Below are 16,152 nucleotides of genomic sequence, written 5' to 3'. Positions count from 1 at the left end.
TAACCTCAGCCTGTTGGCATGGCAACCGCAATCATCTGGCAGGGAGCCTCACTTATGATGTCATCAGGCGAGCCGAGTGTGTTTGGACGGGTGATGAATGGCTGCTGAGCTGAGAGGGCTGATGAGCGGGCGTTTACCTGAAATACAGAGACAGAGCGATGGTGTCACGACAGGCAGAAACTAACCCGCGATGGTCTGACGTCTCTGCACTCTCAGTAGCTGTCCAACATATCACAGGCAGACCGCTTCATACTCAATCAAATGAGAGCTGAGGAGCTCAGATTTTAAATGTAAGTTATTAGAAAAAAGACAAAGGTCCCCAAAAAAATAGCACCTGTGGTTAGAAAGTGAGCAGTGGGCACTTTCAGACATGAAGTCCACTCATTCAGATCATCTAAGAGCAAATCTAGTTAACTATTTCTCCTGTATTTGGACTGGATATCCATAATAGCCTTCTGCAGCAGCCCATCCATTTTGCAGCAGTTGATGTGGGTCCAGGTTGTCAGGGCAGCAGTGATGTTCAGGTCTCACTCTCCTCAGACGTCACCTGCAGCTCTTCTCTGGGGATATAAAAGCATTTCTAGGCCAGGATTGAAGTGTAATTCATGTTAAGCAAAGGCTCCCAAGGTCCCTCGAATGTGTCCATCTGCCATCTGACCTGGAGTGGGTGTGTTCAGTTATCATCTGACAACCACAGCCTCAGACTTGGAGGTGCTAATTCCCAGCCACTTCACACTCTGCTGCAAACCACCCAGTATGAGCTGACGGTCATCATAAAACAAAGCCAGCAGAGTCACATCAGCTGCAAAAAGCAGAGAGGTGATCCCGACACCACCTGAACCATCTCCCTTCTCCTCTTACCTGCACTTACAATTCTGTCCATGAAAATTATGCGCAGTGAAAAACAGCAACTCTCATCATCATCCTAACAACATATCGAGGCTTGTAGATCATTGCTCGCATTCAACAGAGAGAAAGTTGCTCCTGACAACAAACATGAGGAACTTTATATCTAAAAGAACTCTACTGCCACCAGGGCTTTTGCAGGAATGATGACATCATTTTCCAGGGAGCTGATTGGTTAGTAAGTGTTGGTTATGTACATGTTGAGTTGTTATGTCACATAAATGAAACACCTGCTTCATAACACCTGAGGTTACCTCACTAAGCCAGTAATCTTGCAAGACTCTATAGCAACTCAGAGAAATTAGAAAATAATCCTCCCCATCACTCCTAAAACTGATGCCATATCAAACTGTTTTGATTTGAAAGGTGTGAAAACAACCATAAAAATATTTCTGAATGAAAGTGGCTCGATGGGGGAAGACCCACATTCAGAGGCCAGCCTGAAAAAGCCTGAATAAGAGCAGTTCAGTGAGTCACACAAGCTCAGCGCTCACAGAAGAAAAAAACCTTAAAAGAAAACAACAGCATCCCCGCTGAGAAACACGGACGAGGCTCAGGTGTGTTATTGGGCTGCTTGGCTGTGTTGAACCTGCACTGGACTCATAATCAGAAGATTATCAGTAAAACCTGGAGGGAAACAAACCGCCTGGTGTCAGAGAGAGTCTGACTCAGTCGCAGCTCAGCAATCCTGCTACAGGATAATATGCATGTAAAAAGCATGGAGTGTGATGAGAAGGGCTTTACTTCCTGATCTTAATTAAAGTGAACAGCTGTGGAAAAATCTGAAAGTCCTCAGAACACTGGCGGGATTTCTCAGTGGGGAGGCCCAATGGGAAATCAGAAAACTGCCCCAGAAATTAATTAATACCAAACGAGATGAAAATTCATCAAGTTCTCAGGATTTTAATTGTAGACAGACCTGCCCCAATAAACATGCACTTGGAGCCATGGCCACAGTGAAGCGATGACCCCAGGGTCTGAAAAATAAATCCATTGTAGTGAAACCAAAGCTTGCAGTTCCTCTAAAATCCAGCAGAGGCTCCCTCAGTGAGTCAGTCCCCACAGACTCCCACATTAAAAAAACTCGCTATAGATAATAAGGGACACCCCCTTTAGCCCCTCCGATGAATCAAAGCTGCAAAACGAGAGCTTAATTTCTATCACCGTTCAAAGGTCTACTGTATTTTTCGGACCATAAGGCGCACCAGATTATAAGGCACATTAAGCAAAACAAAACAGTCAGATAAGCCAAACTTTACTCAACTCATTCTTCTTGCTTCCTCCACTTCGGTACCATTGATTAATCAATGTTGAATTCTCTTGCAGCTGCTTTATTCCCATGTTGTTGCAGTATATTAATGACTAACCTCGTATTGTGGATGGATTATCTCAGTTGTTCTCCTGACTGAAGTTTGGTCTGTTTACAGCATCCTGCCATGCGATTGCATTTGTCCCTAACCATCAGGAACCCTCCCATTAAATTTTATAGAGTGGAAAAAAGTTAGCATTCATCCTCCAGCTTCACTGTGTTTGTCGTAAGCCGTAAGGCTCCGACAATCCATCAAGCGGTGCAGCTTCGTAGCTTACAGAAATCGTACTAAAACATTTTTGACAGATTTTTGAGCACCGTGTACCACATAAAATCGGTTTGAGGTCAGTAAGCACAGCCAGAATTCATACATAAGGCTCAACGGATTATAAAACGCACTGTCGATTTTTGAGAAACTTAAAGGATTTTAAGTGCACCTTATAGTGCGGAAAATATGATAATATTTTTTCCATGACATTTGTATGGAAGAGGATTAGGGCCACTGGAAAAAAAAGTGGGCATGTCTTTTTTTTTCTTCTTTTCCAGAATTCTGAGATTAAACTCAGCATTCTGACTTTTTTTTCTCAGAAATCTGAAATTAAACTCAGAAATCTGACTTTTTTCTCAGAATTCTGACTTTTTTCTCAGAATTCTGAGTTTAATCTCAGAATTCTGGAAAAGAAGAAAAAAAAAGACATGCCCACTTTTTTTCCAGTGGCCCTAATCCTCTTCCATACATTTGGATTAGTTTTGATTTTTAAGTGATTTTTTTGCTCTAGTAAAGAATAAATGTAACTTATTTTTGCAGTAACACATCTGGGGCCACAGCTGTGCACACTGGTACCTCATCTGGAGAAGAGTGGATGATTATTCTGGAGCTTTGTTGGGAATAAATGTGCATTAATTAGCTCAAAGAGATTTTCTCTGCCTTCATACTGTGACTACACATACTCAGGGAGAGACTGAAGCCAGTCCAAGCAGCTGCTGTTGCCCCTCCTGAGGAATCATTTAGCCGGCTGTCATCTTTAATTTAGTTCCACCTACTGTCCACAAACTCAGGTGTGGCTCCATGCTGGTGAGAGATGCTCCGTTCTGCTTTTGACCTTTGAGCTTCTGATTCGGTTAAAAACATCCACCACAGTTCCACAGAGTCCACAGCTCCCATGACTGATGGAGACGACCCCCTGCCCCTTCTCTGCACCTATCAAGTCATCATCATGGCAACCAGTCGATTCGCAGGAACCAGCCAGACACCAATCAACCTCCTGCTACATGAATCTAAGAGTGTATGTGTGTGTGTGCGTGTGTCACAGAGGTTATGTTTGTTCCCTGAAAATAAAACTGAAGAAAAACAAAGCGATGCCGACCCCCCTTTAAACTTGTCAGATTATTGTGACCTCATTAGAGCACCTCCTGCCGAGTAATCACTGTCATTTATTTATTCATTTAAGAGCTGTCACAAAAGCAATGTGATGAAACACTGAAACACTCTGTCAAACCCTCTAAGTTTTGTCTGTACAGTTTATATGTTGTATATTTTGAATCTTGTTTTCACCTGTTTGCATCACAAACTGTATATTCAATTTAATTCAATTCAGTTTTTTTTTTTATATACAGAGCACCAAATCACAACAACAGTCACCTCAAGTCACTTTTTACTGTGAGGTAGAGACCCTACAATAATACAGAGAAACCGAACAATCAGAAGACTGACCATGAGCAAGCTCCACGACAGTATGAAGGAAAGGCTCCCTTTTAAGAGGAAGAAACCTCCAGCAGAACCAGGCTCAGCTTTTTGAACCCTATTGTGGTTTTCACCATCTTGTTTCTAGAACCAGAAGTGTTATATTCGGATACATTATTAGCCAGTTGTTGGCAACCTACAGGAAGTAGTTTCTTTAGACGCTGTTAGTACAGTTACCTCACAGCAGTCATAATATTGGTCACATCATGTCATTAAAAAGCTCCAAAAGGCTTTAACAGCACAAACATGGTCCAGAGATCCAGTTCAGTTAGTTGAGGTGTAGCCTAGCAGGCAGCTATCAGCTACAGCTGCCTGTGTCGCCATCCACCTGTCAGTCAAAGAGGCCACGCCCCTAATAATGCAAACTTTAAACAGGTGCTTTATTAAATACAGGTGTTAGGAAAAGAGAACAGTTTCTGTATCCGGCTGTAAACATGTTTAAGTGTGCTGATGATGTTTATATGATGTAAAACTTCATGTAAATTAAATTGAATATTTGTGCTGAATTTTTTGTCGCAGTGTTCGTTTGTGCCTCCCTGTGAGAGGGACAACCAGAAGAACAGAGACAGCGTTCTGTGGTGGGAGGATTACTTCACCAAAGAGGTCAACAGCCAGTCGTTCATCTGCTTCTTCAACCAGCAGCGGCGGTGAGGCTCACGCACACGTTTACAGATCAGTCTATTTGGAGGTGCGATTCAGATAAATTGGAAATCAAAGAAAGTGTGATCCTGTCACATCATTGTTACCGCAGGAGACGAATGACCGGACTTTCTGACAGATACATTTTCCACTTTCAAATTTGCTGTTCCTGACCTTTGACCCCAAAGACGTGACCTCTGACTTTATATAGTCTTTCCACTTCCACTTATACTTAAAGCCATTTTTTGTCAGTGGCTTAGAAGGTTTCAAACTTCATGCTTATATTTAAAATTTTAATATAAATTCAAATTTTTATCTCTTTTATGCCATGTTTTACCTACTGTCTAATAATACCATCATATTATTCATTTAAAGGTTTGCTTGACTATAGTTTTATTTCAATATTCATCTTTTCTTCTGGTTTCATTAGTGCTCTGTGTGCATTATACATGATTTCTATTTACATTTTGCTTTCAGGGTGAATTTATGTTGCAGGTTTAGATGAGAAGTGGTCTCTTAGCTCTTTAACTTTGGTGCATTTTTAAGAAATGTTCATTCATGTCTATGTGAGTTAAATACATAAATAATATACATATAAAACATGATAAAAAACAAAGTGGTTCTACTGCATTTTCAAGCAAAATCCTGTCAAATGCCAAAAATCCTCAAACTGTTGGTCTTTCAATCATTGGACCAAAAACTGTTTAAATGAATAAAAAATAACCTTTAATTAAAAACCCAGAGCCACTTCATTCATTCTGATTTTAAATGTCTTATACATTATTGTTATTTTAATTAAAAAATGTGAAACATCAATTCAGGCTCCAGCCTGAATTCTCAAAATATATCTCGTTAATCAGTGAATAATTTCAGTCTATAGAACATGGAGCAAGTGCAAAAATCAAACCGTCAACAGTGACGTGTCAGGAATTCGGGTAGATGATGCTTCAAACTAGATTATCACACTAATCAGAATTTTTTTTCTTGCAGAGTGAAAATAAGACAAATAGAGACCAGCAGAAAAAAATGACTTCTTTCACTGTCTGTTCATCTAAAATAAGATATTTTGACTTTCTGAATTTCCTTTATCACACTACCGATGACATGAAGGTGAAAATGTAGGTCAACAGTATGATGGAGGTGGATTATCAGAGGTGAGCAGGAGACACTGAGCAGAACAGCAGAAGGATGCTGAGGTTACAACCTGAAAATAAACACTGCAGTGAAAGATAACAAGAGCAGGCGGAGAGATGTTTGAAGAAGCTCTTCTTTCCTCTCTTTTTATTCAGGCTCTGTCCAAAAAACTGATGAGACAAAGAAAAGCCAGAGATCTGCTTTAGCGTGTCAGCTTAATCCTCCGATAATTCACCGACAGTGCTTACCTGTGACCTTGGCTAGTTTTATTTTTATCTCTGCACCAGAAGGATCCGAATGAGGAAACGCTGGTTTATAAATGAGGCCCCAGTGGGAGCTCATTGAAGCTACACATCAGCTCTTCTTTGGTGTTTCAGAGAACAAACTGGAACACTCAAAGTTTCTTTTTTCATTAAGTTTAGAAAAACATGTAGTCTCTAGATGTCTGGCTCATTTCAGAGGTGACATTAAGGTTATACCCCCAAACTTTCTGGTGGTGTCAGTCAGAGTGTGAGAGCTTAAATTAGACTCTGCACAGCTGAAGGAGATCTTTCTTCTGGTCACTTCCAACTCCCTAAGTTTTATTTTGGGATTCCACTAGAGCATCGGCATGATTCACAGTTCATAAAATCCTTGCTGATCTCATAATGGCCCAGAATTAAGATGCTCACTTCAGCATGAACTTTACTGAACGCTTTTTAACCCTCATCCTCCATTTTCCCTCTGCTAATGTGTTTGTATTAACCTAACCACAGCTCTATAGCTAGCCACCAGGTATCACACCACTATCTGTCAACTAGTAAGACTTCACCAGCCGCCCAAACATTTACAGGTTATAGCAGTGCTGTACATTTTAACTTTTTTGGACCCTGAAATGATTAAAGATGCTCCACAGCTAACTGTGGAGATGAATGTGTGCTCAGTTACACTGCAGATAGCTTAACTCTATTTTGGGGAAATTTGCTATGTTAGTTTTTGTTGATACATAGAAGCAGCTTTGCCTTTGTTTGTTAAATTGTTAGGTGTACAATTCATTTTAATCATGTGAAGATTGAGATTCAGAAATGCGACAATGTCACTTTTCAAAAGGAGAGATGGATTTTGTTCATCTTTAGTAAGATTTTCAGTATGATTTGAGTATGCCAATGTTGGATTTTAGTTAACGATATCCAGCTAATGTAACATTAGCTATACTACCTAAATGAAAGACAACATAAACACTTGTTGAGTTAAGCAAGCTAGTCATTTAAGATACTCCCAGTGTGGCTCGTGGACCTTAACTGCATTCTTTCTAATGCCCAGCAGGGGGCAACTCCTCTTATGGAAAAAAAATCATTGTCATTACTGTGGAAAAATAGGAAGCCTTTAATTTTAGTGACAGGAGATGATTTGGTTTACTTTTTCTTCTTTTTATTTCAGGCCCGATGACGTGTTGTGGCGCCGTTCCCATGACACCAGTGTCCTGTTACACTGTGTTCTTTGGCCAATGGTTTCCCTCCTTCTGGGCACGCTCATTGTGCTCCTGACGGTATGTGCTCGCTCCCTGGCTGTTCGAGCCGAGGCCCTCCAGAAGAGGAAGTGCTCCTATGAGGTCTGCCAAGACCTGTCTGCCATGCCACCTGACCGCTGCGGCAGCAAGGCCAGAGACCCGCTCACGACGAACTCTGACCCCGAGCTGTCATCGCCCTCAAGGACCCTGCCGCTGTTTGCGGTCCCAGTGCGGCGCAGAGATCGGGAACATTAGAGCGAGCAGAAAGATGTTTCTTCAGCATGAAATCACTAAGATGCCAATGAGCCGGTGGGCGAAGTCGACTAAATGGCTAAAGACGCCACCAACAACCCATTGCTGTCCGGACTGGTTGGTATGATCAGAATGCTTGAATTAGGTGAAGATGAGGGGAAATCCACTATTGCCTATAGATTTCAGCAGGAAGACTGTACAAAACTTCAGACTTTTTCCTGATTTTAGCTTAAAGTGGATCAGTGGAAATCTTCTGACTAGCATGAAAGGCTGTTTAAATGAGGGTAGTTGGTGTTGGGTACTGATAGCTGGTTCTACTTTGGGTCTGGTTTCTAGTCATCAAGAAACCCAGACTCATTAGGTTCTGGTGTTTTAAGGGTCTCTTATCAAGTATCTTTATCTGTTATACTTGTTCAGTCATTTCAGCTTACATGTGAGCTCCAATATTTGAATTAGATAATTTGTTATAGACCAGCTATATAAATTAGTTTATTCCAACTATTACATGGGAAAAATCTATTCATCAGAGATCTTTCAGTGATCATCCATCAGTTTCTGGCTTCGTACAGCAGCGACTAATCACATATAGAACAATATATGTTCAAGATATTCTGGGTATGGGCTAAAAATTATTTAAATTTAACCATCTCCAATTCAGATTATTGAACTGGAAGTCCCATTATGACCACTTATACTTTTGCCTCAGCGATGAGAGCTGGTTCTCCTCCCATCTCAAAACGATAAACACTGAACTTAATTCTCAATTTTAGGAAAGTGGACAAAGTTGGATTGAGGTGAGTCTGGCAAATATTCTGGTGGTAAGAAAATGATTGAGATCAGCCAAATTTGAATCAGGTAGGGTTTTTGATTCTTAGAAAATTTTGACTCCTCGTGCTGATCTTTGACTTGTCTATCAGAGATTCAGATTTAATAGGATGCTATCAAAGCCCAACCCAAACCCTCATGCTGTGATTGATGATGCACTGTCAGGACAGCACAAGCATAAGGACTGACATTTGGGAAGTAACTGCTCTTCTGTAGCTCTCTTATTAATGTAGTTTTCCTCCAAGTCCCAGTAGCCATGAATGTTTCTTAACAGAGGTGCAAAGTCCTGATGTTACCTTCAGGATTGTCTCTGTTCTTCTAGCTTGTGCAACTCAAGGCAGTCTTTTGCTGAGAGTTTCTTTCATCAGTCTTCTAACAAATGAGACTTCATATTACATATGTGAAGATAAATGGTTGTCTACTACAGCACTTTTATAGTACAATCTGAACCCTATAGGAGCTTAGCAGTGATTTTGTTTTGTTGAAAAAAGTTTTTACCAGCACACAGTCACAACTGTTGTTTTCTCTTTGACTTGTATCAGTGGTCATAGAAAATATCTGGATTGTTTAGTCGTCTGTTGTGCTCTTGGTTGTTTTTTTGGGGGGGGGGGGGGTTGTGCAAGATGTTTTTAACCTCTTAACATCTGCCAGGTCAGCAGTTTAGGTTCACATCAATTTTTCCTGGTAATTTTAACATGTTTTGCGTACACAAATGGACGAAGACGAAAATTTATGAATGACATTTAAAAGGTAACAACTCTAGTTTCTGAAGCCCATATAACCCTAAAGTTTACACTAAGAGGTTTGCCAGGTACCTGGTGGATATTAGAAGGTTAAATCCAGTTAGTTAAAACAGTCTTGGAATATTCTGGAAATACTTTCAGAGTCAGAGTTTCCAAAGATCAAAGACCTTTTTGAAAGGTCGACTGGTGTGGGTTTTTCTAACATTTTGGCTGCTCAGCTCTGTGACTGGATTTTAAGGTAAAAAGTGAAGCGGAGAAAAATATAAAGAGCCAGTAAAAGGCAAATGGACGGGTATTTTTAAATCAATATTTGGAATTCAGTTTAAATAATTAAACCTGCCCTATTAATTTATGTATTCAAATACACTGGTGACTCATCAGAGTGCCCATTAGTGGATCCTGTTGCTTCAGGGACTCGAATCCTCCACAGGGTTGACGATGCAAGAGCTCTTTGAACCGTGAAGGTGTTGGCAGACAGCAGGGAGCTCAGCAGAAACAACGACAGCTAATGTTACTGACAAAGTTACCCTTCAAGTTGCACCCAAAGAAAGACAAAGTTCATGTGTTTAGCTCAGTAAAATCAGCTACACCACAGTTTCCCTTCAAAGTAGAGTGTAAAAGAGACCAGGCACCTGCAAGTCAGTTATAACTTTTTTACTTTAAAATATAAAGCATCCCGAAGCAACTGACAGATGACTTTTGTCTTGTATAGCATATTTGATACTATATAATTAAAAGTGAATGTTGGAATTAGAACATTCTGTGGTCTAAATTTGGCAATTTATTATTTCCTCTAAAGAACTGGTCTGAAACTGCCCTAATTATGTCAAAAGAAAGATGTTAAAAATGCTGTCCCATTTCACTAAGCCAGGTTTCCATCCAGTCGAAACCAAACCTAAAGCAAATCATGAATGAATCATGAGTTTGTCCATCAAACTGCACGTGGCTTTAACTTATTGGTCAGTACCATTAAAATAATAAGACAATAAGACACAAGGCAAAAGCTCAAAAGGTGGAAATGTAAAGTCCACTTTTGCTATTATTATTATTGTTATTATTGTTATTATTATTATTATTATTGTTAAGGTTTTCAATCCTTCTATGGACATTGAAGTGGTGTTTCGAGTACATCATAAGTCTGTTTAATTGAAATATCACCAATTTTGTCATATTTTGGTGATTATGGATTAGACTACTAGTTCTTAATGTTTTTTAGTCTTCAACCCTTCTATGGACATTGAAGCTAAACACCATAATTTCCTCATTCTTGAACATTTTGTAATTGAAACACTGGCTATTCGGGGGGGGGTTGTTTTTTGGAGGGCGAGAGGGTCTATTACTCGATGAAAAATATCCATAAATGGATAAGTTTAGATCCCAATGTTATCTAGCAGGACTGCAGTTGTCGATATAGGGGTTCTGGCCCGTTAAAACTGCATTTTAAAGCATTTAGAAGTAGAATTCTGCATTAATTTGTGCCACATTGTTCACTTTTCAACGCTTCAAAACAAAGCAAAGCATCAGTGAGTCTAATTAGGAGGATAATAACAAGGTTGTAGTAGGAAAGTGAGCCTGAACTCTGGATGTGAAACAGACGCGTTGTTGCTCTGTAAACACTCCAAGGTAAAAAAACGACACATGCCCAGGGCCCGGGGTTCCCTCCACATGCTGTCTTCAGCAGTAATGAGGACAAAAACTAGACCATGTGAGTAAAGTGTGCGGGTGCTCGGGGGATTCTCTGTGCTGCAGATGGTTTCGCTCGGCTTCAACCCTGATTGTACAGACAGGAAACCCTCTGAGCTGACAGCTAAGGGACAGGAGGCTTATAGCTTGTACGCTATACAGGCACCCACAGAGGCAGTATGTAACGCTTCCACAGAAATGTCTCACAAAATCTTCTTATTGGTTCCCAGTCATAATCAGCTTGTGAAAATGTAGAAATATTCAAATGTACCAAGGAGCACTACGACAAATTCCAGTTAAAATGATTTATTTTTTTGATTTCCTGGACGATGAACGTCTATCCTACCATCCATTCTCTTCCGCTTATCCAGCTCAGGGTCAGAGACTAGTATGCAGCTCAGTGCCCTAACAGAGATACATTACACAAAAAGAGGCACCGGGCAAACGTTCTAACATTGTTTTATCTTAGATAACAGTTTTACAAAGTGGCGAAACAAGAGTTAGAGGCTTTTTCAGTGAAAGTTTTAATCCTCCTTAACAGTCCATAACATTTAGGATCTAAATTAAATAAAAATACTTAAGTTATTATGCATCATATTATTATGTGTCATACACATGCTAATACTGGATCATAATGAATGATTTATTTGTGTGTATAAAATTTTAATGTTGCACTTGGTATGATTTATGTTAATTTGCGTCACTCGGGTGGCCCTTCAAAGTATGCAAGTTAAGTGTTAGTCTTTTATCTTTTATTTCTCGAGTCAACAAAAGAATCAGAAGAAGTTTAAAAATTTTGGGAGCAGTAAACGTCTTAGCCTCGTGTGCCACAGGAGATTTTGAGACTTGAAAGTCGGCCTTTGAATTTGCAAGTCTGGAAATGGCTGATCTATATTAATACAGCATCATATTTAAGCAGAATTATGTTTCAAATTTTGCAAAATAAGAAATCACAAACACTTGTTTTGAAGGCATCTGGAAATCTTTTTTTTGATTCTTGATGACGTTCCTCCATGGCAGCAGTTGGCACCCCACGTCACGTCCTGTGGAAACGGCAGCCATGTTTGGTGGTGCAGAAGCATCTCTGCTTTTCTCAGCGAACGGTCTGCAAACTGTAACGATGCTGAGCAGCAGACAGCAGGTGGTGGAGAAGCTGTAGGGAGTTTTAATTTGAATATCTTCACAGCTCCCACATGTTGGCGAAGACATTGAAGTAGCTTCTCCATCTGGATCTGTTCAAGAACGATCAATGTGAAACATGTTTCAGGAAGTCTGCAGAGCTGCTTGGACGTGTGATGTTTGGTTTGCACAGCCGTGTTTGCCTGGTGTTGCTGGTATTCGTGACAGTTGCTGAGGGAAGAGTTTAGACAAAAATTTAAGTGTTTAAACATATTTAAGCTCATCTCCAGAAACGTTCTGGGTAAAATTACTTAATTTTCTGCCAAGCAGCAGAGTTAACAATAGACCTGCAATCACGAAGTGTGATTCATCTTGTATCAGGGGGAGTTTTTAATCATCAACTGTTGTTTCCAAATGTCTACCACCGCCTTTCAAACATGCCCAGCAGTCTAAATTTGACCCTGCTTTAAGCAATATTTTTGCCAAGCTGTTCTCTGAGCGAGTGAGCTGTTATTGTCCTGTCATCTCCTCCTCGGGTTCAGCTAGGAGACTGCCATCATGTTTTTTGTAAACTTGAATTTTGCTGCTGTAACACATTTTATTCACATCGCTTTTCGTGAGAACGTCTATCCTGTCTGAGATTTGTGTTGACTGTTGGATGCCTTTTAACTGTTTCTTAAAAAAGCCTAAGAGCATGAATGTATTGTTTGTTTAGTACGTCAGATTAATATCTGATTGTTCTTTGTTTTCATCGGTGATCTTTGTGCAAAATTCAAATTTATTCACAAGCGGCAGTTCCTCTAATGTCCACTAAAGGGTCCAAAAGTGAGTCTGTCTCAGTTGCAGCACAATGACCCAAATATGTGTGTATGATGAGGGGAGGCTTTCATTTCTGATCTATAAAACTGAACACCTGTGGAAAAAGCTGAAAGTACACAAACCTGAGAACAGCGGTGGGACTCATGGGAAATCTGAAGGTTACCCCTGAAATTAACTAATACCAAGCAAGATGAAAATTCAGTTTATTCCCTGTATTTTAATTGTAGAAAGACTTTTTATCTCAACAAAAATTCATTTGAAGCCATGGTCACACTTAATGGACAACACCTGGGTCTGAAAAGTAAACCCAATATGGAAGTACCAAAAGCTGCAGTTCCTTTAACGTCCAGCAGGGGCCCCAGCAGTTGGTCAGTACCCACAGACTCCCATATTAACACTTTACAGCATAAATAAACATGTTTACAGCCTGATACAAACACTGCATTGGCCTGTATAGACTATTCACCCTTTAGTTTATAACTCATCTGTTTAAATTGTATTAAGGGTTAAAGTTTGCATTACTGAGGGTGAGGCCTCTTTGACTCACAGGTGGATAGTGACACAGGTGGCTTCAGTTAACTGGACTCCCTGAACTGGACCTCTGTTTGTGCTGTTGGAGCCTTTTGGAGCATTTTAATGATGTTATCTGACCAATAACATGGCTGCCGTGTGATTACTGTACTTACAGACTGTCTAAAGAAGCTACTTAATGTAGTTTGCCAACAAAGCTAGCTCGCATTGGCTAATAAAATATCCAAAGATGGTACTTCTGGTTCCAGAAATAAGAATATACATATAGCACCTTAGTGTGCCACCACATTTCGAAATCGATTTAAACCAGCTGATGCATACTGTCTGTCTGATGCTCTCCAGAAACCTGTGAAGAAAAACAAGGTTTTGTGTTCTGGTTTCCTGTGTGAGACACCCGTGACCCTAACATATTTTCTTTCTAGCACAGGATGTCTGGTTCCCACGGGCACTTCTCCGGAGTGCTTCCACAGGGAGAGTGGTCCATCCTAATCCCCTCATTAAGATAAAAAGTCTGAGCTTGGCTGAGCTAATGTTCTCCAGACCGCTTAGGGAACCATAAACACCAGTTTACAAAGATATTGTGTCAGTCATTTAAACATGTAGGGGGAATAACCACAGATCCAGTCACACTGAGAATGAACAGTTTGACTCCATGAATGTAGAGAGGCAGAAGCAGGACTGAGTGATGTAGCGTCATTAAAACATAATCAGTGCCTGAAGGAGTCAATCAAAAGTCATCAATTCTTTACCTTTTCTGCTTCTTGGACCCTTTCTTCTATTTGTACAGCTGCTCCTTTTAATACTTGTCCTTTCTTGCTTGCTTGTCTTGTTTTTGCCACTTTTATCATTTTTAATTCTTCTGATTCTCTCATCTACTTTCTTTCTGCCCTTTTCTCCAACTTTTTCTCTTTCCATTATGCTGTTGGATAAAAACTTTCTAAAACAAAAAAACTAAGGGAAGTTTATGTGAAAGAAAATTTGTGCACACTTTAAATCTGTTTCTACTGTTAGCTCCTGTTTTTCTTCTTAAACACCATTAAAACTTCCTTATAATCCAGGATCCAGCTGTTTAAAAGCCATCATGCCGTCAATGAATTTCGTTTGTCCTCTCCAAAGAAAATGTAGCTTTTTGTAGCATTTCTGTGTATTTTCGTGAGACTTGATGAGGTTTTATTGTCTCTGTCTGGGGTCTTCTTGTTAGATTTTCTATCTAAAGCCATATGCTAAGCTGTGACCTGCAGTAGCAACTAAACGCTGTATTTAGCTTCTTCACACAAACAAATGTTTCATTTCATTCTGACAGATGTTTCGGTTTTAATCCACGATGTAACAGTCAGTGACTGAAAGGTGGATGATGGTTAAATGTTTTAGTCCTTCATTGACTGTTTCTCCATAATTATTCTCGGTGTTATTCTAATGACTGTCAAATCATTTCTGGTTTTTGTGTTTGGATCATGCCTTTGTACTAAGAACTGTGTTGTCTGCAGGTATCTTGTCGTCTCTCCATCTTCTTTGAACCTCAGCACTGTATCATGTGACCCAGGTAGCCGCTTCGCCCGTGTTTTAACGATAAAGATGATAACTATTGTGCCTCATAGAAATCTTTAAATAAAAACAAACTTTTTGTCTTCAAAGTCTCGCCACAGAACATTCTTCTTTCATTTTCAGATCTTTGTGACTTTAATTTATTGATATTAGCTTCACAGAAGCAACTGTGGCTAATCAAATTAAATGTGTATATGAGAATATGAGTTATCTACCAATGCCAGATATAGGCGTTTACTTGCTAATGATAGCTCTGTTTATGTTACAAAACACACCGTTCCTAACTGATCTCAGAGTTGGCAGCCGCTTATATAACATGCTAGTCCAGAGGTTTATGCACAATATGCAATTAATCAGAAATGGCTGCTGACCTCTCAGCTTAACAAGCTCAAGCTCAGAATACAAATTCTAGTGGCTCACAGTCAAGCAGAGTTACAAGGTGACAGTAATGTAAAGGATGGGTCTAACAGGATGAGAGTTCACTTTCACTTTGACATATTTTAACTGATGTTTATTTTTAGATTTCACGAGATAAACACTTACCTTTCTTGACCTGGTGGCATGTTGCTGGTGTTTGGATGAATTGGCTAAACGTATCTACTCAAGATGGTATTTTACATAGGCTTGAGATTAGTGTTTCCATTGTCGCCATCTAGGTTTAAAAAAAAAAACATATGATGAGAAGGGGGAAGTCTGACTATGAAACCAACTGGCCATTGGTTATCAACTGTTAATCACAAATCATTAGCCAATGAACATACCATGGATAATCCTTCATTTTGAAACAGAGTTTAGAGTGGCTGAGCCGATAATCTCTGTAGGACTAAACCAGGGGTCTGATTGAATTCCTAAGACTCCACTGTGTAAAGCTAAATGCCTAATTTCCTATACCAGGGGTCTGCAACCTTTTACACCCAAAGAGCCATTTGGACCCAGTTTCCACGCAAAAGAAAACTCTGGGAGCCGCAAATACTTTTTGACATCTAAAATGAAGATAACACTGTATATATTGTTTTTTACCTTTGTGCTTTGTGTGAACAACTAAGTTGTGTTGCTTATGAAATCCATGAAGTGCTACAGAGAAAATTACATTTTATTTACGTAATTAACACATTTTGAACTCTTAAAGAAATATAACAAAAGGAAAGACACCCAGCTGAACTAAAATGATCCATGTTGTCAGCCGCCACCCTTATATCGCCTTTGGACTGTTGGAGCCTTGACCTGACTCTTAAAAAATAATTGGAAAAAAGCACTATGCTGCTGAAAAATGAAAAATAGATATTTGCAAAATTCTGCCTAAATATGTATTTTACCTGGTTAATGCGTGCGGCGGGGCGTGGTTTGCAGCGCCGCTGCAGCCGCAATCACGCCTCGCCGCCTTTACGTCTGCGCTATCTATGCTGTTGTGTTG

General features: G+C 39.9%; 1 protein-coding gene across 1 annotated transcript in view; it reads left to right on the top strand.

Annotated features, from left to right (window-relative positions):
- Positions 1 to 14,813, top strand: part of LOC116321853 (calcium-activated potassium channel subunit beta-4) — a 45,689-nt gene extending 30,876 nt beyond the window's left edge. Inside the window, exons 3-4 of the mRNA XM_031741796.2 lie at positions 4,479 to 4,606; positions 7,152 to 14,813. Coding sequence (XP_031597656.1) covers positions 4,479 to 4,606; positions 7,152 to 7,476 — 453 coding nt within the window. The 3' untranslated portion in view covers positions 7,477 to 14,813. The remainder of the gene's footprint in view (positions 1 to 4,478; positions 4,607 to 7,151) is intronic.
- Positions 14,814 to 16,152: the final 1,339 nt, after the last annotated feature.

Source organism: Oreochromis aureus, linkage group 17 (genome assembly GCF_013358895.1).
Source record: "Oreochromis aureus strain Israel breed Guangdong linkage group 17, ZZ_aureus, whole genome shotgun sequence".
In the NCBI taxonomy this organism is placed as follows: domain Eukaryota; kingdom Metazoa; phylum Chordata; class Actinopteri; order Cichliformes; family Cichlidae; genus Oreochromis; species Oreochromis aureus.
This window is presented reverse-complemented; position numbering and strand designations above follow the sequence as displayed.